Raw genomic sequence first — 23,480 nt, 5'->3', positions numbered from 1 at the left:
CTCCTCTCTCGAGTACACGCACAAAATACACTTAAAAAAAAAAAAAAGAAAAAGAAAGAAAGAGTGTTCAAGAGGGTGACCCCCTTGTGACCATGTCATAAAATCAGCGTGTTCCAGGTGGGTGGCCATGTCATAACATTGTATGATTATGATATCAAAAGGTTCCGGGTGGGCGGCCCCCTAGTGCCAACGTTATAACATTGTATGATTCCAAGTGGGTGACCCCCTAGTGGCCGTGTATAAGATAGATGATCACCTGGTGGTCATGTCATAACACTGGAGGTCTTCGGGTAGGTTACCCCCTAGTGGCCATGTCATAATATCAGAGGGTTTCGGTGAATGACACATTAGCAGTCATGTCATAACATTGGAAAGTTCCTGGAGGGTTGACCCTCTAGGGGCCATCTGGTGGTTATGTAACATTGGAGGGTTTCAGGTGGGTGACCCCCTAGTGGCCAATGTTGTAACTTCAGAAGGTTCCAATTGGGTGACGTTGGGGGGCTAGGGCCCGTTAGCTGTGTGGGCGGAGCTGAGAACACCTCAGTGGGGGTGCAGCATTCCCAAAACGCCCTGTTTGGCTGTGTGATTGGCCGGCACACCATGGCGCCCCCCTATGGATGAGAAGTGAACCCACACGACGTGCCTTTTTTTTGTTCTGAGTAGAGTATCCCTTCAAATGGCGGAATGAATGAAATATCGCGCGGTCCGCTGTCCTGGGGCGGAGGAAGGGACTGATATTGTACCATTTTGGGGTAATAAACTATAATGAGGTGAATTATAAGGATGCCCAATGAACACACAATGTGGCTTAAAGGGACTAAACATTATCCTGCTACAAATCCTCCAAAGAGACTCTAAACAGCCATTAATCTCCATCTGACACACAAGCCCAGGACTTACCGTAAGGACCCTTTTCTCTGTCCCCCTTCAGTCCTATCACACCGGAAGAGGATGGCTCTGTCAGAGGTGTGCTTCCTGGTTTTGCGTTCCACGGCGCTTCCGCGTTCTGCGTGCCACAAGCCGCACCGCACTTAGCTGACTTCCGCCTTCGCTCCAGACGCTGGCTGAATGCGACTTCCGTGTTTTGCGTCTCCTCATTATGCGTTCCAGCGAGTCCCGTCAACACCTGCCCCCCTTGGAAACAATTGCGGCACGTTATTAGTTCCAGCTTGTGATCTCTGATCTGCATTTGTCATTTTTTGCACCCATAACAACAAATTGAAGACATAAGCTGCATATTATTCCAAATAATATGTCCCCATTCATAGGACAAAGTAAAAACGATAAAACAAGCTAAAGATGTCTTTATTAAAAGATTTTTATATTGTAAAGCGCTATATAAATCCTGTGAAAGAATATTAACTGATTGCCGACCGCCGCACGACCTTTTACGTCGACAGAATGGCACGGCTGGGCAAATGGGCGTACATATACGTCCCATTTAATTTGCCGGTGTATTGTCACAGTTTGCTGCCTATCCTAGAATGCTCCGGAAGTCACGTGGCGTCCAACTGCGCATGTGCGATGCGTTCCAAACGCAAATGCGATGCGTTCCAATGGATTCACGACAGTACACACCAGTGAAACCTCGGTCGGCATCCAGGCTCTTTCCTTAACATCCCCGTGGATTGGAGGATGTTAAAAAAAGAGCCAGGAGGCGGAGCGACTGGCCACTTTTCTCTAAATCCACGTCGCTCTGAATGCCGGGTTCGCTGGTGTGTACTGTCGTAAATCCATTGGAACGCATCGCGCATGCGCAGTTGGCCGCCACGTGACTTCCGCAGCATTCTACGATAGGCAGCAAACTGTGACACTACACCGGCGCGTTCGCGACCCTGGCGCAAGCTCCGTGACCGTGCCCGCGGGACCCGCGGACTCGATGTCCGCTGGTGTCCCGCGACCGTGTGACGAAGCTGAAGAACGGGGAGATGTCGTGTAAACACAACATCTCCCCAGTCTTCCTAGTGACATGTCACTGATCGTCTGTTCCCTGTCATCGGGAACAGCGATCAGTGACGTGTCACTCGTAGCCACTCCCCCTAGCAGTTAGAATCACTCCCTAGGACACACTTAACCCCATCAGTGCCCCCCTACAGGTTAACCCCTTCACTGCCAGTGTCATTTTTACAGTAATCCATGCATTTTTATAGCACTGATCGCTATAAAAATGACAATGGTCCCAAAAGTGTCCGATGTGTCCGCCGTATTGTCGCAGTCACGATAAAAATCGCTGCCGTTACTAGTAAAAAAAAAAATGTCATAAAACTATCCCCTATTTTGTAGACGCTATAACTTTTGCGAAAACCAATCAATAAATGCTTATTGCATTTTATTTTCCCAAAAATATGTAGAATAATACGTATCGGCCTAAACTGAGGAAACATTTTTTTTTTAATATATTTTTTAGGGATATTTATTATAGCAAAAAGTAAAACATTTTTTTTTTTAAATTGTCAGAGACCTCCCTATACATCAGAGCCCCCTCTATATGTCAGAGGCCTCCCTATAAATCAGAGCCCCCTATATATGTCAGAGACCTCCTTATACATCAGAGCCCCCTCTATATGTCAGAGACCTCCTTATACATCAGAGCCCCCTCTATATGTCAGAGACCTCCCTATACATCAGAGCCCCTTCTATATGTCAGAGACCTCCTTATACATCAGAGCCCCCTCTATATGTCAGAGACCTCCCAATACATCAGAGCCCCCTCTATATGTCAGAGGCCTCCCTATAAATCAGAGCCCCCTATATATGTCAGAGACCTCCTTATACATCAGAGCCCCCTCTATATGTCAGAGACCTCCTTATACATCAGAGCCCCCTCTATATGTCAGAGACCTCCTTATACATCAGAGCCCCTTCTATATGTCAGAGACCTCCTTATACATCAGAGCCCCCTCTATATGTCAGAGACCTCCCAATACATCAGAGCCCCCTCTATATGTCAGAGACCTCCCTATACATCAGAGCCCCCTCTATATGTCAGAGACCTTCTTATACATCAGAGCCCCCTCTATATGTCAGAGACCTCCTTATACATCAGAGCCCCCTCTATATGTCAGAGACCTCCTTATACATCAGAGCCCCCTCTATATGTCAGAGACCTCCTTATACATCAGAGCCCCCTCTATATGTCAGAGACCTCCTTATACATCAGAGCCCCCTCTATATGTCAGAGACCTCACTATACATCAGAGCCCCCTCTATATGTCAGAGACCTCCTTATACATCAGAGCCCCCTCTATATGTCAGAGACCTCCTTATACATCAGAGCCCCCTCTATATGTCAGAGACCTCCTTATACATCAGAGCCCCCTCTATATGTCAGAGACCTCCTTATACATCAGAGCCCCCTCTATATGTCAGAGACCCCCCTATACATCAGCGCCCCCCTCTATATGTCAGAGACCTCCTTATACATCAGAGCCCCCTCTATATGTCAGAGACCTCCTTATACATCAGAGCCCCCTCTATATGTCAGAGACCCCCCTATACATCAGAGCCCCCTCTATATGTCAGAGACCTCCGTATACATCCGAGCCCCCTCTATATGTCAGAGACCTCCCTATACATCAGATCCCCCTCTATATGTCAGAGGCCTCCTTATACATCAGAGACCTCCCTATACATCAGAGCCCCCTCTATATGTCAGAGACCCCCCTATACATCAGAGCCCCCTCTTAATGTCAGAGACCTCCTTATACATCAGAGCCCCCTCTATATGTCAGAGACCTCCTTATACACCAGAGCCCCCTCTATATGTCAGAGACCCCCCTATACATCAGAGCCCCCTCTTAATGTCAGAGACCTTCATTTACATCAGAGCCCCCTCTATATGTCAGAGACCTCCCAATACATCAGAGCCCCCTCTATATGTCAGAGACCTCCTTATACAGAAGAGCCCCCTCTATATGTCAGAGACCTCCTTATACAGAAGAGCCCCCTCTATATGTCAGAGACCTCCCTATACATCAGTGTTCCCTCTATATGTCAAAGACCTCCCTATACATCAGAGCCCCCTCTATATGTCAGAGACCTCCCTATACAACATAGCCCCCTCTATATGTCAGAGACCACCTTATACATCAGAGCCCCCTCTATATGTCAGAGACCACCTTATACATCAGAGCCCCCTCTATATGTCAGAGACCTCCTTATACATCAGAGCCCCCTCTATATGTCAGAGACCTCACTATACATCAGAGCCCCCTCTATATGTCAGAGACCTCCTTATACATCAGAGCCCCCTCTATATGTCAGAGGCCTCCCTATACATCAGAGCCCCCTCTATATGTCAGAGACCTCCTTATACATCAGATACCCCCCTCTATATGTCAGAGACCTCCTTATACATCAGAGCCCCCTCTATATGTCTAAGTCCTCCCTATATGTCAGAGACCTCCTTATACATCAGAGCCCCCTCTATATGTCAGAGACCTCCCTATACATCAGAGCCCCCTCTATATGTCAGAGACCTCCTTATACATCAGAGCCCCCTCTATATGTCAGAGACCTCCCTCTATATGGCAGAGCCTTTTTTCAATCGTTATCCCAAAGGAACCCTCAAAAAATGGGTGGTCTTGGGGAACCCCTACTAAAGTCAGTTTATTGGGTATTGGCGAGCGGAGCTGAATGGGCATACACCCGAAACTGAAGAAATATTCCCTCCGCTCCGACCAGCACATGATCATCAGAAAAGGGGCACAGATAATGGAAAAAAATTCACTCAGCCCCTGTTCAAATCCAATCTGGGGACAAATCCGTGGAAGGACTTGGTCTGGGGACAGTGTGCTCAATCCGGGGACTGTCCCCTGAAACCGGGGATGTCTGGTCACCCTACTCTATGGAGCCCTGTGTATCTTTTGGTCTATTTCAGGTCTGATTTCAGCCCATAATTCGGGCTGAAATCATACCTAAAATGGTGAACGAGGACACACCGGACTCATGCCGTGAGCCGCATGCCAAGAAAGTGTAAAGCCGGGGTGTCCAAACTTTTTTCAAAGAGGGCCAGATTTGATGAAGTGAACATTCTTTGAACCATTAAAATTTGTTCTAAGTGTGTTCGTACGAGCAACTAATACACGGCCCAACAAGAATTCTCTTGCCTTTGTGGCTGTGTGTGGTGAAGAGATGAGCTCGGGCATGTTATTTGGATATACTGTATATTTTTCTTTTGTGGCCCCAACGAATCCCAGAGCGATGCTTAGGACTAAGGATGAGCTTGGGCGTGTTATTTGGATATACCGTATTTATCGGCGTATAAAACGCACGGGCTTACCATTGCCATGAATGCAGGCTTACCATTGCCATGAATGCAGCCTCACCATTGCAACCAATGCAGCCTTACCATTGCAACCAATGCAGCCTGAACGATGCCAGTCTGCAGGGCAGAGGGAGGGGGGCGGGATGAGTGCCGACAGATTACAAACAGGAGAATCTCTTATTTACCCTGTGGCCAATTTACTTCAAAGTCCCGCCTCCTATGATAGACAGAACAGTCGTCCAATGGCATCCCAGGAGATGGGACTTTCAATAGAGACGCTGCTGAGTAAACAGGAGATTCTCTTCATGTAATCGGACGGTGCTCGTCCTGCCCCCTCCCTGTCCCCTCCAAGGCAGCGCCAATAAATACAGTATATATCTTTTGTGGCCGAAACAACTGCCTAATTTACGTCGAATCACTGCCTACAACTTGAACGTAACCTACGACTAGCCCGATTCACGTACTACGTAAACGACGGCTGTGTTCCCTGGTGCAGCCATTTGCATCGATGCTGCTGACTTACACCTGCTTTATGAGGCTTAACTTTACGCCGGACGTACGACTTGCGTATATTAGTACGTTCGTGAAATAGGCGTATCTCACTCATTTGCATATTCGAATCGTAAATCAATGGGAGGGCCCCCTGCGGCCAGCGTAAATATGCGCCCACGATTCGATGGCGTAGGAAACTTACGTCGGTCGGATGAAGCCTATTTACAGGCGTATCTTGCTTTCAGAGTCAGGCGCATAGATACGACGGCGCATTTGTGCACTTACGCGGCGTATCTCGAGAAACGTCTGCGTAAGTGCTACGTGAATCCGGGCCATAGTATCTATCGGTCCATCCATTCTATCTATCGCATCCATCTCTCTATTGATCTATCTTCTCCTAAATCTATACATATTATCTTATCAAGCTACCTACACTCTCTCAGATAAATCTAGTAAAGCACACACACACTCCAATTCAGACTATATACATTTTTATTGAATAAAAGTATATTTTAGACTGAACAAATGCATTTCTATGTATGAAAATGAGTTGGGGGTCCGGCTTTGTTGTACAATTCATTATTCCAGGGAGCACCTCGCTTGCCCCCTGGAGTCTCTATGGTGCCCACTATGTGCCCTGCACACCTCTGAGCCGACAGGGAAGAATTCCACTTCTGATATTTAAAAGGGAAACAAGCAAATGGCTCCAGGAAACACTGCAGCCGTGGTAAAGTCAGAACGTGAACCCTTCTTCAACTTTACTCCTGAGTTCCTTCTAATTCATTCCAGATACATTCAGCTGGCTTTTCACAGTGCTCCCGCTTAGGACGGCAGTCTTGTCATAGGATTCTGTGCAGGCTTCCTCTCTATGGACTACAGAGGGCGGAGCTTGGAACCCTACAGAGGGCGGAGCTTGGAACCCTACAGAGGGCGGAGCTTGGAACCCTACAGAGGGCGGAGCTTGGAACCCTACAGAGCTCGGAACCCTACAGAGGGCGGAGCTCGGAACCCTACAGAGGGCGGAGCTCGGAACCCTACAGAGGGCGGAGCTCGGAACCCTACAGAGGGCGGAGCTCGGAACCCTACAGAGGGCAGAGCTCGGAACCCTACAGAGGGCAGAGCTTGGAACCTTACAGAGGGCAGAGCTTGGAACCCTACAGAGGGCAGAGCTTGGAACCCTACAGAGGGCAGAGCTTGGAACCCTACAGAGGGCGGAGCTCGGAACCCTACAGAGGGCGGAGCTTGGAACCCTACAGAGGGCAGAGCTCGGAACCCACAGACGGTGTCCTCCCAGATTTATTCCAGGATGTTTAAAAAATGAGGGGCAGGTAGTCTGTATTTAGACCAAAATGTCCCTTGAACAATCAAAAGCTTTTTCTTCCCACTTTCACATGATTTGATTTTTTTTTTCCATGCTGAAACATTCTTTCGTATATAACACTTTTTTTTTTTAGTTAGTGTTGACGGCTTTAACACCCCCCCCCCGGAGAGGAAGCCAAGTTTCTGGCTCTGCTTTCCTACCGCTGGAGGAGCAACGATGAGGTAGACCACCTCCTCCCACCACTATGGAACACCTTGTTGCGATCCTTGATGGAGCCTCTGTTGCAGGGAAGACACTTGCAATGGCTGACGTGTTTCGAGGGAAGGTACCCTCTTCTTCAGAGTCCAGGGATCTGAAGAGGGTACCTACCCCCGAGACACGTTCGAAATTGGAAGCGTCATCCTTGCGTTGGGGTTGGAAGCAGTGGACCAGAGTGTGCGGGATCTGAAGAAGAGGGTACCTACCCTCGAAACATGTTACAAATTGGAAGTGTCTTCCCTACGCTGGGATTGGCTCAGTGTGTGGGTCACTGTGGATATTGATGACCTTGATATCTTGGGTGGTTCGTGAGTACACATCAGTTAACCTTCTTCATTAAAGCGTTTTTAAAAAGGTAAACAGATGTGTACTCACAAACAGCACATGATATCAAGGTCATCAATATCCACAGTGACCCACACACTGAGCCAATCCCAGCGTAGGGAAGACACGTCCAATTTCTAACATGTTTCGAGGGTAGGTACCCTCTTCTTCAGATCCATGGACTGCACTTGAATTGCACTTCTGTGACCCAGAGGAGAAGCCCAGCCTAAAAAGCTCAGGCTGGACTTCTCCTTGAAGGACCACATCGCATGGAAATATAAAAGGATAGAAGATTCTGGACCGGAGCGCCAAGTGATTGCAACTTTAGGTGAGTACACCAGCAATCAGAGGGAGCAATATCTTCTCGGAAATGAGCTTTAAGCAGGCAGATACCCAGTTTGGCGTGGCGTTTGACATCTATTCATTTGTACACTACATGCCCTAAGGAGAAGTGCAAACCAATATAAGGATTTTTATTTCTACGTCCCGCCTCCACTTTGGAATAGTAGTAACATCATCACTTGGAGACCTCTCCCTTTCATAAGTTCAGCTACGTGCCTCTAGCCAGGGCCATGGATAAGAGGGTACCTACCACTGGTCCTTCTGTATGGGGCCTGGGCCAGCAGGGAGGCCCAGTCAGCAGGGTGAATCTGATGTGGGCAGGAAGGGTGATCGGTGTTGGTGAGGGGCAATTAGAGAACCATCAGTTTCCCGCCGACACAACAGGATCAGATTTATCAGCCCCTTTCCTGAATTAACACAATGAGTAATCGGCAGTGGAGTAGCGTGGGGGGGTGCAAGGGGGCCACCGCCCCAGGCGCAAAATTTAGAGGGGTGCTGTCACGAGTGTGGAGAGGAGGGAACATCAACAACAGATGGGACATAGGAACATATGCATGATGTCACCACTCCAGGCTTTACCGGTCATTATCAAGCACGCTCTCCTCTTCCCTACAGCCACCACTGTCTCACACAGTGGATCATGTGACCAGACTGGAGCTAGCTGAAAATAGGCAAGTCCATGGGTCAGGGGGGCGAAAATTACTTGCCTTGCCCCAGGCGCTGACAACCCACGCTACGCCACTGGTAAATCGGTACCAATCACTTTGTTCATTCATAAGAGTAATAAACTGTATTTGGGGGGCCCGTCAGGTTGGCTGTACAGGGCCCCGTGGTTTCTAATCGCAGCCCTGCCTCTAGCACACGTAGCCATCAGTAAGAAGCACAGGGATTTTGTGGACGGGAAAAGATGATGTGGTTTCTCAGTGAAAGGCACCCTGTCTCTCGAACAATTGTTTTGTTACCTATCTGTTCAAATACATTTTGTAGAGTTCCTTTGATTGAATGTAGTGCTACTATACCTACCGAAAGCCCATTGGGCAAATAGGCACAGTCCAAACCTTCAGTTTTTCAAAAAAAAAGCTATCAAGTTTGGTAAATGACCCCCCTCCCCTTTTGTATAGACAGTTACTGTTAAAAGGTCCTTCACAAAGTTTTTGAAGTTGCACGTGTACCCACCATGGCAATGCTACCTCACCTCCAAGGCTCTGGGCACCAAAAAAATAGAAGACCAGAGTAGTAACCAGCAGAGCCGAGACGTCTTGGTTTGCGGGGGTGATCTTAGCAATGTTCTGCATTACAGATATAGAAGAACAGAATGGTTATGGATCGAGCAGGACTCTATAAGAGCAACCTCTGGGTCAAGCCCAACCCTAAAGCAGCAGGATCCTTCAAGGAGCTGGATGAGGAACTGAAGGATCATTCCACCAGTTTTAGAGGATCTCTTTGGAACCTTTGCACTTGCGCTCCAAGCTTCCCCCCCGCCTCCCAAAGCATATTATAGATCTAACACACATTAGACTTTACATGGCTGATAATGTGACCGAGTTCTAGGTGCATGTGCAACCTCACCTTCGAGGCCTTGGGTACCTAAAAAATGAGAAGGGCCTTCGTGAGGAGGAGGCGAGTAGTGACCAGCAGATCTTTGGAGCAGATCAGAGACATTTAGGGTTGTTGAGTGATCTTAGTAATGTCCTGCACCGCAGAAATCACAAAAACAGAATGATTATGGATGTAGCAGGACTTCACGAGCGCTACCTTTGGGTCAAGCTCATCTCCAAAGCAGTGGGATACTTCAGAAGATGGATGAAGACTTGAAGGATCATTCCACCAATGGTTTTTGAGGATCTTTTGGAACCTTTGCACTTGTGCTCCCAGCTTCACCCACATCCCATATTAATGGTCTTGCATATTGGCTGATAATGTGACCGAAGTTCTAAAAAGGTGCATGTGTACTCACCGTGGCAGAACTACCTCGCCTTTGAGCACCAAAAAATGACACAGGCCTTTGTAAGAAGACCAGAGTAGTAGCCAGCAGATCTGAGTCATCTTGGTTTGTGGGGGGGGGGGTGATCTTAGCACTGTCCTGCATAACAGATATCAAAAGAACAAAATGATTATGGATGAAGCAGGACTTCACCATAGCTACCTTTGGGTCAAGCCAGTCTCCAAAGCAGTAGGATCTTTCAGAAGCTGGATGAAAAATTTAAGGATCGGTCCACCATGGCCGGTGAGGTGACCGAAGCCTTGAATCACCTACCAGCTAGCTTTTTTTTATTCTCATCAAATAATCATAGTGGGCAACCTTCATCATCGTGTTCCTGGCTCCGTCAACCCATAAAGTCTCGCTTTCTCTCTGCAACTTAAATGTGAGGTTGATGGTCAAGGGAGCCCCTACAAACAGGAAGGGTTTGGCTGTCCAGGGCCTTCAACGTTCATCAGATCTAGCTAGGTTTGCCAGGCTAAGGCTTTTCAGGGCAAGGCACAGAACTGAGGCTGCCAAGCTACTGCCTGCACAACTCGAGGGGAAAGGGGGGGGGGGGGTACTGTAGTCCAGATTGAAGCCCTCTTAAAAATTCACCGGTTCAGGTGAATGGAGAACACGTTTGGTCTTTTCATGGATCCTCTGCCGATGTTTGTCTAGGCTACCCTTCCGGGTGAAGAATTTTCCACACTCCATGCAGAGGAAGGGCTTCTCTTCGGTATGGATGATTTTGTGTTTAGCCAAGTTGGACTGGTTGGCGAAGCCTTTGCCGCATTCGTTGCAGGCGTAGGGCTTCTCGCCAGTGTGGATAATGCGGTGGGAGATGAGGTTGGACTGGTTGGCGAAAGACTTGCCACATTCCGAACACATAAAGGGCTTCTCGCCTGTGTGAAGTATGAGGTGGGCGTTTAGGCCAGAGCGGCTTGAGAAGAACTTGCCGCACTGGCTGCAGGAGAAGGGCTTCTCACCAGTGTGGATCCGCAGGTGTTTTACCAGAGCCGGATTGTTGCTGAAACACTTTCCGCATGCCGGACAGACCACCGGCTTGTCCCCAGAGTGGATCTTTTCGTGAGTCTTCAAGTTAAACTTGCTGGCAAACAGTTTCCCGCATTCTGAGCAGGCGTAGGGCTTCTCCCCAGTGTGCACCCTCTGGTGGGCCGCCAAGCTGGGCTTGTAGGTGAAGCGCTTGCCACATTCAGCGCAGGAAAACGGCTTCTCCCCCGAATGGGAACGCTGGTGCTTGGTGAGGTAGGAGAAATGGCTAAAGCTCTTCCCACACTCGGTGCAGATGAAATTTTTCCCCCCTTCGGCGGTCGGGTTGTCCCCAGCGTTGACCTGGTCGTACTCTGAGAACTTCTTGAGGTTGATGTCTCCAGGCAACGAGTGGTAATGGTCGAGTTCCTGGTCGTAATCGCACTCATAGCCTAGAGAGAGAGGACATATTTAAATATTATGTCACTACGGTCGCCATAGATCAGAACAGACATTTGCTATATGACAAATCTCTAGTAGTACACTTTAAACTTTATCATGGCTACCTCCCTGTACTATGAAAAACCTTTGTTATATTCCTAATCTTTATAGATAGCATACAATTCTTGGATATAATCCCTCATCATCCCCTACAATAGTTTACATACTATCGATGTTAGACTGACAGGCCTGTAGTTTCCAGGAATAGGTCTCCGCCCTTTTTTGAAAATTGGTATAACGTGGGCTTTTTCGCCAATCGGCTGGTACGATTCCTGTCAGTAGACATGCAAAAGGGCGTGTGCCAGGATCTTGTCATGCATACTAATGTTACACAATTGTCGTGCTACAAACACAAACGTAGCTACGTACTACGAGGAATTTCCTGCTCTACCACCATGTGACATACTGAACTAGATGAGAATCAGGGATAACAGCCGGAGCAAGAGCTTGCTGTCAATCAGTGTGCTCACCCGCGTCAAAGTCCAGAGTAGACTCTTCCTCCTCCTTCGTCTCCTGCTCATCTGTTAGGTACAAGTCTTCCTCTAGCAATATGGCGCCATTTGTCCCACCTCCTGGAGACTCCCCCTACACGTCACATAGGTAAGAAAACAACATTAAAATTAAACTACATGCAACAATCCGTATCATCATGCCCCGCTATTGTTTATCAGTGAAATTTTAGCAGATTTTGGAAATAAGGGGCCGGATTCAGAAAGGACTTACGACGACGTATCTCCAGATATGCCGTCGTAAGTCCAAATGTGCGCCGTCGTATCTTTACGCGTATTCTGGAAACCAGATTATGCCTGAATTTTGCCAAGACACGACCGACGCAAGTCTCCTATGCCGTCGTATCTTGGGTGCATATTTACGCTGGCCGCAAGGGGCGCTTCCGTAGATTTACGCGTCGAATATGCAAATGACCTAGATACGCCGATTCACGAACGTATTTGTGCCCGTCACATTTAGCTACGTAGTTTGCGTCCGGCGTAAAGTTACCCCTGCTATATAAGGCGCAAGTAATGCAAAGGTATGGACGTCGGAACAGCCGTCGTATTTTACGTCGTTTACGTGAATGGGGCTGGGCGTAGGTTACGTTTATGTCGCATGAATGGACCTGGCGTATCTTAGGGAGTAAATTTGACGTGATTCTAAGCATGCGCCGTTCGTTCGGCGCTTCATTTACATGGGGTCGCGATTCATTACAATACAACACGCCCACTACCAGCCTACTTTGAATTAGGCGGGCTTACGCCGGCCCATTTACGCTACGCCGCCGTAACTTAGGGTGCAAGTGCTTTGTGAATACTGTACTTGCCTCTCTATGTTACGTCGGCGTAGCGCATACGAGATGCGCTACGCCCGCACAGAGATACGCCGATCTCTCTGAATCTGGCCCAAGATGTTTAGCTATTTGAGCTTTAGCTATAGCAGATAAGAACTACAGCGCCCATCAGGTTTTTCTTCTTTTTTTTTTACCGTCGGTGACCCCATTAGGGAGAGTCCCCTTCTCTATCTGACCCGTTTACTCGTCATCGAAAGTGCAAGAAAATCCCAACTTTTGGGTTGTCGCCACAACAGGAATAAAGAGGAGATCTTCCAATGGGGACGCTGGTGACAAATAGGGATTCCCTCACTTCCTGTTTCGGCTTTGCGACAGGAAGTGAAGGGGAATCTCCCCAACGGGAGAGTTTATATCCCTCCCTTACATTATCCAAAAAGAAAAATATGCTTTGTCTGTTTTCAATTGCAGTGCAATATGTTTCAGTAGTCAGGAATGCCCCCCTAGATTACCTGTAAATCTTGTTGGCTATATTCTGCATCAGAATTGTCCGAGAGAGCAGGGCTGGGAAATCGCTCCGGTGTACTTCTGTTGAAGGGTCTGTCTGCAAGAAACATAGACCAGAACAGACATTTGCTATATGACAAATCCCTAGTAGTACCCTTTAAACTTTATCATGGCTACCTCCCTGTACTATGAAAAAGCTTTGTTATATTCCTAATCTTTATAGACAGCATAAAATTCTTGGACATAATCCCTCATCATCCCCTACAATAGTTTACATACTATCGATGTTAGACTGACAGGCCTGTAGTTTCCAGGAATAGGTCTCTGCCCTTTTTTGAAAATTGGTATAACGTGGGCTTTTTCGCCAATCGGCTGGTACGATTCCGGTCAGTAGACATGCAAAAGGGCGTGTGCCAGGATCTTGTCATGCATACTAATGTTACACAATTGTCGTGCCACAAACACAAACGTAGTGACGTACTACGAGGAATTTCAGCTCTTGAGCGCCAAACTTTGGGCCCCTTCTGCTAATTTCGTGTTTGCTGAGCACTAATTCCGAGCATGCGTGTTTGGACTTTCGACTTTTGTGTACCGACCATACGAAAATTGGACGTGGAGCCATGGTTGTTCGCCCGAAAATATACTTGCCTGTCCTCCAATAATTTTCCCATATCCCTGTATGATGTGTTTACCAAGATGCACATTCTAAAGCCTCGTACACACGCTACGATTGTTGGCAGGGGATTGCCTGTTGACATACTGTTGTCCTAAAATCTTACCGTTAGTACGCTCCTTTTGACAATTGTTGTCCAGATTTGGTGGAAAATCTGGACAACAATTTCAAAAGGAGCGTACTAACGGTAAGATTTTAGGACAACAGTATGTCAACAATCGTAGCGTGTGTACGAGGCTTTAGAACAGTGGTCTCCAAACTGCGGCCCGAGGGCCGGATGTGGCCCTTTGCTTGCCTTTATCCGGCCTTTGGAGCACTATGCCTCCCAATGATACGAGATACTATTCTGCCATCTGACACCGACAATGGAGCACCATTTCTCCCACTGACATCACTAATGGGGCACTATTCCTCCTTATGATTCCAGCAATGGGGCACTATTCCTCCCTATGATTCCAGCAATGGGGCACTATTCCTCCCTATGATTCCAGCAATGAGGCACTATTCCTCCCTATGATTCCAGCAATGAGGCACTATTCCTCCCTATGATTCCAGCAATGAGGCACTATTCCTCCCTAGGATTCCAGCAATGAGGCACTATTCCTCCCTATGATTCCAGCAATGGGGCACTATTCCTCCCTATGATTCCAGCAATGAGGCACTATTCCTCCCTATGATTCCAGCAATGAGGCACTATTCCTCCCTATGATTCCAGCAATGAGGCACTATTCCTCCCTATGATTCCAGCAATGAGGCACTATTCCTCCCTATGATTCCAGCAATGGGGCACTATTCCTCCCTATGATTCCAGCAATGAGGCACTATTCCTCCCTATGATTCCAGCAATGGGGCACTATTCCTCCCTATGATTCCAGCAATGGGGCACTATTCCTCCTTATGATTCCAGCAATGGGGCACTATTCCTCCCTATGATTCCATCAATGGGGCACTATTCCTCCCTACGATTCCAGCAATGGGGCACTATTCCTCCCTACGATTCCAGCAATGGGGCACTATTCCTCCCTATGATTCCATCAATGGGGCACTATTCCTCCCTACGATTCCAGCAATGGGGCACTATTCCTCCCTACGATTCCAGCAATGGGGCACTATTCCTCCCTACGATTCCAGCAATGGGGCACTATTCCTCCCTACGATTCCAGCAATGGGGCACTATTCCTCCCTAGGATTCCAGCAATGGGGCACTATTCCTCCCTAGGATTCCAGCAATGGGGCACTATTCCTCCCTAGGATTCCAGCAATGGGGCACTATTCCTCCCTATGATTCCAGCAATGGGGCACTATTCCTCCCTAGGATTCCAGCAATGGGGCACTATTCCTCCCTATGATTCCAGCAATGGGGCACTATTCCTCCCTAGGATTCCAGCAATGGGGCACTATTCCTCCCCCCAATACCAGATGTTTACTCAAACTGATGCCAGGAAAATTTTCACTCCCACTGGCCAAAGTGCGGCCCTCCAAGAGTCTGAGGGACAATAAACCGGCCCTTTGTTTAGAATGTTTGGAGACCCCTGCTTTAGAATGTGCATCTTAGTAAACACATCATACAGGGATATGGAAAATGATTATTGACACGGACAAACACACACCTACACAGGTTGAACTGGATGGACTTGGTCTTTATTCAACCTTACCAACTATGTAACCATTATGCCTTGTAAACACGGTCAAACTTTTGACCGTGCAAAAGTCCGCCGTGAGTCCGTCGGAAAGAAAGAGAACAGGTTCTCCATCTAAGGTCCAGACTCCAAAAAAAAAAGTCAGATGGAGGCTACACACAGCCGTACTTTCCTAGAAAAAAAGCCGGTCTGCCTTTTTTCTCGGAAAATCCAGCCGTGTGTACGAGGCATTAGGGTTGCACCGATACTAGACATTTTCGCGAGTATCGTTATATGTTCCTTGTTACCTTTCTGTTCTTCCACCGTGTCTTCCTCCCGAACCTCCAAATTGATTTCACTCTGAGGGATAAACACAGAAAAAAGTGTAAGTAATAGTGACACTCATATACATCATATATCAGACCCCCCTTTCCACTAATCTGGGGCCACCTTCTAAAGGTTATGTGTATAATATATATATATATATATATATATATATATATATATATATATATATATATATATATATATATATATATATATATATATATATATATATATATATATATATATATATATATATACCGTATTTATCGGCGTATACCGCGCACTTTTTTCCCCTGAAAATAGGGGGAAAATCACGGTTGCGCGCTATACGCCAATAGTGTCCCCCTCCTTTCCTCGGAGGGAAAGGAGGGGGACGAGCGCCGTCGAGTGCGGCCGAGCGCCGCCGGAATCCACGAGCCGTCTCTCCTGTTTACTCGGCTAACGTCACACACACACAGTCCCGCTTCCGCCACCGGCATTGGACCAGTGTTCTATCAATCACAGGAGCTGGTTGGCGGAGGCGGGACTGTGTATATACTCCCGTGATCCGTACCCAGAAGTGACCACTGTGCTTCACGGAACGCTGTCCCCCTCTCCACAGCACCGGAGGAATACGATCTCCCACCGCCGCTGACAGAGGCAGGGACAACAGCGACCCCAGTCCACCACCATCTGGACCAACAGAGCACCCACAGTGAGTGACACTTTTGGATTACTGGAGATGGGCACATAGGCTGCAGATGGGCACATAGGCTGCAGATGGGCACATAGGCTGCAGATGGGCACATAGGCTGCAGATGGGCACATATAGCCAGATTCACGTAGGCGGGCGCAACGTTAGGCAGGCGTAGCGTATCGCATATACGCTACGCTGCCGTAAGTCAGAGAGGCAAGTGCTGTATTCACAAAGCACTTGCCTCCTAAGTTATGGCGGCGTAGCGTAAATGGGCCGGCCTAAGCGCGCCTAATTCAAATGTGGAACAGGGGGTCGTGTTTTATGTAAATGACTGGTGACCCGATGTGATTGACGTTTTTAACCAACAGCGCATGCGCCGTCCGTGGACATATCCCAGTGTGCATTGCTCCAAAGTACACCGTTTCGACGTGAATGTAAATTACATCAGGCCCGATTCACGTACGACTTACGCAAACGACGTAAAAAGATAGGCCTGTTCCGACGTCCATACCTTGCATGGGATGCGCCACCTAGGGAGCAGCCTTATTTTTACGCCGGCGTAGCTCTAACGTAAAGGGCGTAACTAATTGTAAAAGGGCGCACGTACGTTTCTGAATCGGTGTATCTAGTCATTTGCATATTCTACGCCAAACTCAACGGAAGCGCCACCTAGCGGCCAGCGTAAATATGCACCCTAAGATACGACGGCGTAGGAGACTTACGCCGCTCGTATCTTAGCCTAATTTAAGGGTATCTGGTTTCCAGAATAAGCTTAAATTTGCGACGGCGTAGATTCAGAGTTACAGAGTAGATACGCCGGCGTAAACCTACCTGAATCCAGCTAATCGCCTTGTGCTGTGTCTTGTCACGGCCGGCAAACCCACTACCGGGAAGTGCTGGAACACGCACTCAGTACACGGTCTGGCGCAGGACAGCCACCGTATAATGTTACTCAGTTGGCGAGTGGTTAACAGCTTAACCTGCATTTGGGAAACAAGTGCGGAGCTCTTCCTCAGGTTTACCTTAATACGTATCCTCTGCCATTTCCTTCCATCCCGCTTCAGTGAGAAAATTGGAAGGGGGCGCCTCTCCACCGTAGTTCTCTTGACGGATATGTCTGTAGGAAGAAAACACAAACTGAATCTATTCTGTATTTAGTGCTTATTGCTCACTTTTTGTGACCTCCGATGCAGAAGCAAGTAAGAATCCCGTCATTACAGGTTGGGGTTCGGAGAGTACACCGCTCCCCAGGGGAGTCTAAAGAGGAGTGCCAGAGTCTAATAGAGGCTGGTGGCTCCTGACTCCCCCCACTGGGCACCAGTGGCGGCTGGTGCTCAACATTTTTGGGGCCGCAAACTGATAAAAACATCAATTGTAGCCTCACTGTGCCCATCAAACGCAGCCACTGTGCCCATAAATTGCCGCCACTGTGCCCATCAAGCGCAACCACTGTGCCCATAAATTGCCGCTACTGTAACCATCAATTATTGCCAGTGTGCCCCCACCCATTGCCGCCATTGGTGCCCCCACCCATTGCCGCCATTGGTGCCCCCACCCATTGCCGCCATTGGTGCCCCCACCCATTGCCGCCATTGGTGCCCCCACCCATTGCCGCCATTGGTGCCCCCATCCATTGCCGCCATTGGTGCCCCCATCCATTGCCGCCATGGTGCCCCCATCCATCCATTGCCGCCAGTGTGCCCCCATCCATCCATTGCCGCCAGTGTGCCCCCATCCATCCATTGCCGCCAGTGTGCTCCCATCCATCCATTGCCGCCATGGTGCCCCCATCCATCCATTGCCGCCATGGTGCCCCCATCCATCCATTGCCGCCATGGTGCCCCCATCCATCCATTGCCGCCATGGTGCCCCCATCCATCCATTGCCGCCATGGTGCCCCCATCCATTGCCGCCATGGTGCCCCCATCCATTGCCGCCAGTGTGTCCCCATCCATTGCCGCCAGTGTGCCCCCCCACCCCCGGCACTTACCTGTCTTGAGTTACGGCGCTGTCCTCCACATCCTCAATGTCTTCTCCCGTCCTCTTCCCGTCTTCTGCTATGATTGGACGCCTGTCGCTTCAGCCAATCAGGTGAGCGGTAACCAGACCTTATGAACATTCGCCAGCACACCGCGGATCGTACAAAACGTCCAAAAGTTTAATGCAGTGAAAACATCACAAGACCTGGTGCACCTGATTGGCTGAGAGGCGGGTCAGTGTTAGGGAAGCGATTTATTCGCTTCCCTAGCACAACACTGTGTAAACAGCGAATGCACAGCAATCCCCCCCGCCGCTGTAATTCAGATGCCTGGCGCCCGACAAGGGGTCGGACACCTGAATAGGGGGCGGCAGCGGCAACAATAGATTCATGCAATGAATCTATCTATTGGTGAGGATAGACACGTGCAGGAGAAAGGTGGCGGTGCTCCTGCGCCCTTTATGAATGCACCGCCACTGCTGGGCACATACTGTCCCCACATTACTGTCTGACAGAGGAGGGGGGAGAAGAAGAGATTGTTGTAGTGACTGAACAAGGAGGATCTGGGACTCTTCTCTGGATTTAGTGTTTGCTCCTCACCTGGGCTGATCTCTGGAGGAACTTCCTCCTCCTCATCGCTCTGCGCAGTGCGATCTTCTTCCACGTTTACTTGATTTTCTCTCTGAAAAACACAAATGGACCCGTAACGGACAATGCCGCTCTGCAAACAATTCTGCATCCACTACGTCTAGCAGTTCTGTCCTTTACCTGGTGAGGGGTGTTGGAATGCGGGGAATGCGACGATTGGCGACGTCTATCCGATGCGTCTTTACTGCTGGACCCATCTGTAAGAAACATGGTGATTGGTGTCTAGAACACAAGTGATTTACACCGGCGGTCAGATCCTTCACTACAAGACAAGACATCCCCTGAGAGCATAATAGACATTTGGAGACGCATTACATACGAAAACCAGAGAAATGTCTACAGGGGTCCCGAAAGCCACAAAAAAAATATCAAAGGGCGCCACCAGGGGAGCTATACGGCCCCCAATCTCTTATAAGGACAGAGCAAGAAATGCTAAGAAGGCCCTCCAGCAAGTTGCGTGTTATTTCTTTACTACTCAGTTAGGGTTAGGACTCAGGAATTGGAACAGGGACCTCCCCCAGAGGTCAAAGGTCAGGAGGCGGGTTCCCAGAGGTCACAGGTCATGGGGCGTGGCTGACCCACCCCCACCAAAGTGTACCGCCTACCCCAACTAAGTTGGGGAAACCCTAAAGACGCTTTCCCTGACTTCTTCATTCCCCGACTTAGTTGAGGTAGGCGGTACACTTTGGTGGGGGTGGGTCAGCCACGCCCCATGACCTCTGGGAACCCGCCTTCTGACCTCTGGGGGAGGTCCCTGTTCCAATTCCTGATCAAACCCTAACTTTTCAGAGCAGTAAAGGCCGAAAATAACCACAAAAAAAACGCACTCTCGGCCCTGGCAGACCAAAAATACACAGTATTCTTACCCAACATAAGGGGGTCCTCCATGGTCACCTTGAGTACAGCCGGCAGCGGAGACCCTCGGGTGACCTCTGCAGACAAGAAAAGAGAACATTCAAGAATCTTCCACATTTCTTTTACTTAAACAGTCACATACATTAGGAGAGGGCAAAAGTATAAGAGGAACAACCGTACCCGCCCCCTCTCTGTGATGTCAGACACCGCCCTCCCCCTCTGTGATGTCAGACACCCCCCTCCCCCTCTGCGATTATGATTGGAGGTTTCCAGTGATAGCTGCTTATGATTGGCGGTGTCCAACGATAGCTGCTTATGATTGGAGGTTTCCAGTGACGGCTGCTTGTGATTGGCGGTGCCCAGCGATAGCTGCTAATGATTGGAGGTTTCCAGTGATAGCTGCTTATGATTGGAGGTTTCCAGTGATAGCTGCTTATGATTGGCGGTTTCCAGTGATAGCTGCTTATGATTGGAGGTTTCCAGTGATAGCTTCTTATGATTGGCGGTTTCCAGTGAAGGCTGCTTATGATTGGCGGTGTCCAACGATAGCTGCTTATGATTGGAGGTTTCCAGTGATAGCTGCTTATGATTGGCGGTGTCCAACGATAGCTGCTTATGATTGGCGGTGTCCAGCGATAGCTGCTTATGATTGGCGGTTTCCAGCGATAGCTGCTTATGATTGGCGGTGTCCAACGATAGCTGCTTATGATTGGAGGTTTCCAGTGATAGCTGCCAATGATTGGAGGTTTCCAGTGATAGCTGCTTATGATTGGCGGTGTCCAACGATAGCTGCTTATGATTGGCGGTGTCCAGCGATAGCTGCTTATGATTGGCGGTTTCCAGCGATAGCTGCTTGTGATTGGCGGTGCCCAGCGATAGCTGCTAATGATTGGAGGTTTCCAGTGATGACTGCTTATGATTGGAGGTTTCCAGTGATAGCTGCTAATGATTGGAGGTTTCCAGTGATAGCTGCTAATGATTGGAGGTTTCCAGTGATAGCTGCTAATGATTGGAGGTTTCCAGTGATAGCTGCTAATGATTGGAGGTTTCCAGTGATAGCTGCTAATGATTGGAGGTTTCCAGTGATAGCTGCTAATGATTGGAGGTTTCCAGTGATAGCTGCTTAGGATTGGAGGTTTCCAGTGACGGCTGCTAATGATTGGAGGTTTCCAGTGATGGCTGCTTGTGATTGGCGGTGCCCAGCGATAGCTGCTAATGATTGGCGGCACTCAGTGGTGGCTGCCCACGATTGTCGGCACCCAGCAACGGCTGCTTATGATTGGCAGTGCCCTGTGACGACTTCCTAACGGGATTGTGGGCTTGGACTAGGATCCAAGGGCGCTGGAGCTCATCAGACACACATACTAGGGGCCACATTAGACAGGAGCCAATTTACCTACCAGCACGTCTTTGAAGCATTGGGGGGAACCCTCACAAGCCCAGGTGGGGGGGGGGGGTCATGCACACTCCATGCAGATTAAGTCCTGACCGGGCTTCGAACCCCATCGCCACCAATCCTCTGCGACGCCATTACTTCGTATTCTACTATTATGTTACTATGGAATTTCATTATTGTATCTATATTATTTTTATTTGTTTTTACATCCATATTTTTTTTATTTTTGGACATTGGCCACCAAGAAACCTAGCGTACGCGTGGTGACGTCGCGAGCGGACGGTTTTGTTCCCCCCAAGTTTGGTGGCCAGAAATTCTTTAAAACTTTAAATGGGGGGGGGGGGGGGTCATGTAGTGAAATCGGTTCTGGGGTGGGGGGTGGTATTTTCTCCGGTGTGGGGGGGGGTCTGTTTTTTCTCCAGTGTGGGGGGGGAGGGTGCCTGAGGTGCACTTACTTTGTCTATGGGGAGCTCACAGCCTCCCAGGTGTGTGATGGCCCCCCCAGAACTACCTGCACCACCCTGCCTACCCAGCATTCCCTGGGCCTGGACTCCCCCCTTGCACAGGACCAGCACCCCCTCCTACACACACACACAATGTACACACAGCTCTCACCCTCTCCGGCGTCCACTCTCTCTCCCCACCGAGTCAGCCAGGCGGCGCCATTGTGACGTCACCGCCCCATCTTCTCTCCTGCCCCGCTGCATCTCGGGAGTCGTAGTCCCAAGTCCCGGCCGGGCTCTGCCGCTTCCCGCTTCCTACCGCCAGAGGGAGCATGATGACGTCACGGGCGCGCTCAAGGCACAGGCTCTGTCATATTTTCCAACATCGGCTCCTGCGCATTGCTCCCAATGACACCCAAAATCACATTAACATGAAATCACCTTATTTTCACTAGCCGAACTCCAGGATATTGCCCAACCCCTCTGATTAACCGCTGGTATAAAAATAATAAAAACATGAAAAAACCTATCCAAATGCCCAATTTACTTAGCTGAGGATGTCATGTGACTTCCTCATTTCTTCTGTTTACTTCCTGGGGTCCTTCTTCGGGTGTCCACAGCACTGCCTGTGTGGGGTCCTTCTTCGGGTGTCCACAGCACTGCCTGTGTGGGGTCCTTCTTCGGGTGTCCGCATCACTGCCTGTGTGGGGTCCTTCTTCTGGTGTCCGCATCACTGCCTGTGTGGGGTCCTTCTTCGGGTGTCCACATAACTGCCTGTGTGGTATGGACACATCCTGTTGGTGGAGGCGAAACTTCCAGAAACCAAGTCCTCTTGCACTGGCAGAGAAAAATATCTGGTCTCCAAATCATGAAATTAGTTTTGCTCATAGCGGCGGAAACTGTAGGGTGACCACATTTCCAAACTGCCATTCAGGGACACCCCCCACGCACGACCTCGCCCCCGCGCACGACCTCGCCCCTGCGCACGACCTCGCCCCCCGCGCACGACCTCGCCCCCCCCCCCCTTTTCAGCTTCATTTTTTTGCGGCACAATACCAGGGAACCCTAAGAAACGGCGTATTGTTTCCATTACACTGCAGAATGGCTTAGAAACGGCTGTGTGGAATTAACCGCTTGCCGACCGCTGCGCGACTATATACGTCGGCAGAATGGCACAGCTGCGCAAAGGGACCTACCAGTACGTCGCCCTTTAACCACTTAAGCCCCGGACCTTTAGGCAGCTAAATGCCCAGGCCAGGTTTTGCGATTCGGCACTGCGTCGCTTTAACTGACAATTGCGCGGTCGTGCGACGTGGCTCCCAAACAAAATTGGCGTCCTTTTTTTCCCCACAAATAGAGCTTTATTTTGGTGGTATTTGATCACCTCTGCGGTTTTTATTTTTTGGGCTATAAACAAAAATAGAGCGACAATTTTGAAAAAAATTCAATATTTTTTACTTTTTGCTGTAATAAATATCCCCCAAAAATATATAAAAAAATGTTTTCCTCAGTTTAGGCCGATACGTATTCTTCTACCTATTTTTGGTAAAAAAAATCGCAATAAGCGTTTATCGATTGGTTTGCGCAAAATGTATAGCGTTTACAAAATAGGGGATAGT

The 23,480-nt window shown here is 49.0% G+C and overlaps 1 protein-coding gene across 1 annotated transcript in view; it reads right to left on the bottom strand.

Annotated features, from left to right (window-relative positions):
* The window catches only part of LOC120910487 (oocyte zinc finger protein XlCOF7.1-like), a 61,610-nt gene that overhangs the window by 18,772 nt on the left and 19,358 nt on the right, over positions 1–23,480 (bottom strand). Inside the window, exons 7-17 of the mRNA XM_040322244.1 lie at positions 22,034–22,088; positions 20,034–20,099; positions 19,288–19,364; positions 19,120–19,201; positions 17,564–17,658; positions 15,847–15,898; positions 13,252–13,343; positions 11,928–12,042; positions 10,573–11,408; positions 9,961–10,086; positions 9,199–9,292 (exon numbers count right to left, since the gene is read on the bottom strand). Of these exons, the coding sequence (XP_040178178.1) occupies positions 9,199–9,292; positions 9,961–10,086; positions 10,573–11,408; positions 11,928–12,042; positions 13,252–13,343; positions 15,847–15,898; positions 17,564–17,658; positions 19,120–19,201; positions 19,288–19,364; positions 20,034–20,099; positions 22,034–22,088 (1,690 nt within the window). The remainder of the gene's footprint in view (positions 1–9,198; positions 9,293–9,960; positions 10,087–10,572; positions 11,409–11,927; positions 12,043–13,251; positions 13,344–15,846; positions 15,899–17,563; positions 17,659–19,119; positions 19,202–19,287; positions 19,365–20,033; positions 20,100–22,033; positions 22,089–23,480) is intronic.

The sequence above is a fragment of the Rana temporaria genome, chromosome 8, assembly GCF_905171775.1.
Source record: "Rana temporaria chromosome 8, aRanTem1.1, whole genome shotgun sequence".
NCBI classification, from domain to species: Eukaryota; Metazoa; Chordata; class Amphibia; order Anura; family Ranidae; genus Rana; species Rana temporaria.
This window is presented reverse-complemented; position numbering and strand designations above follow the sequence as displayed.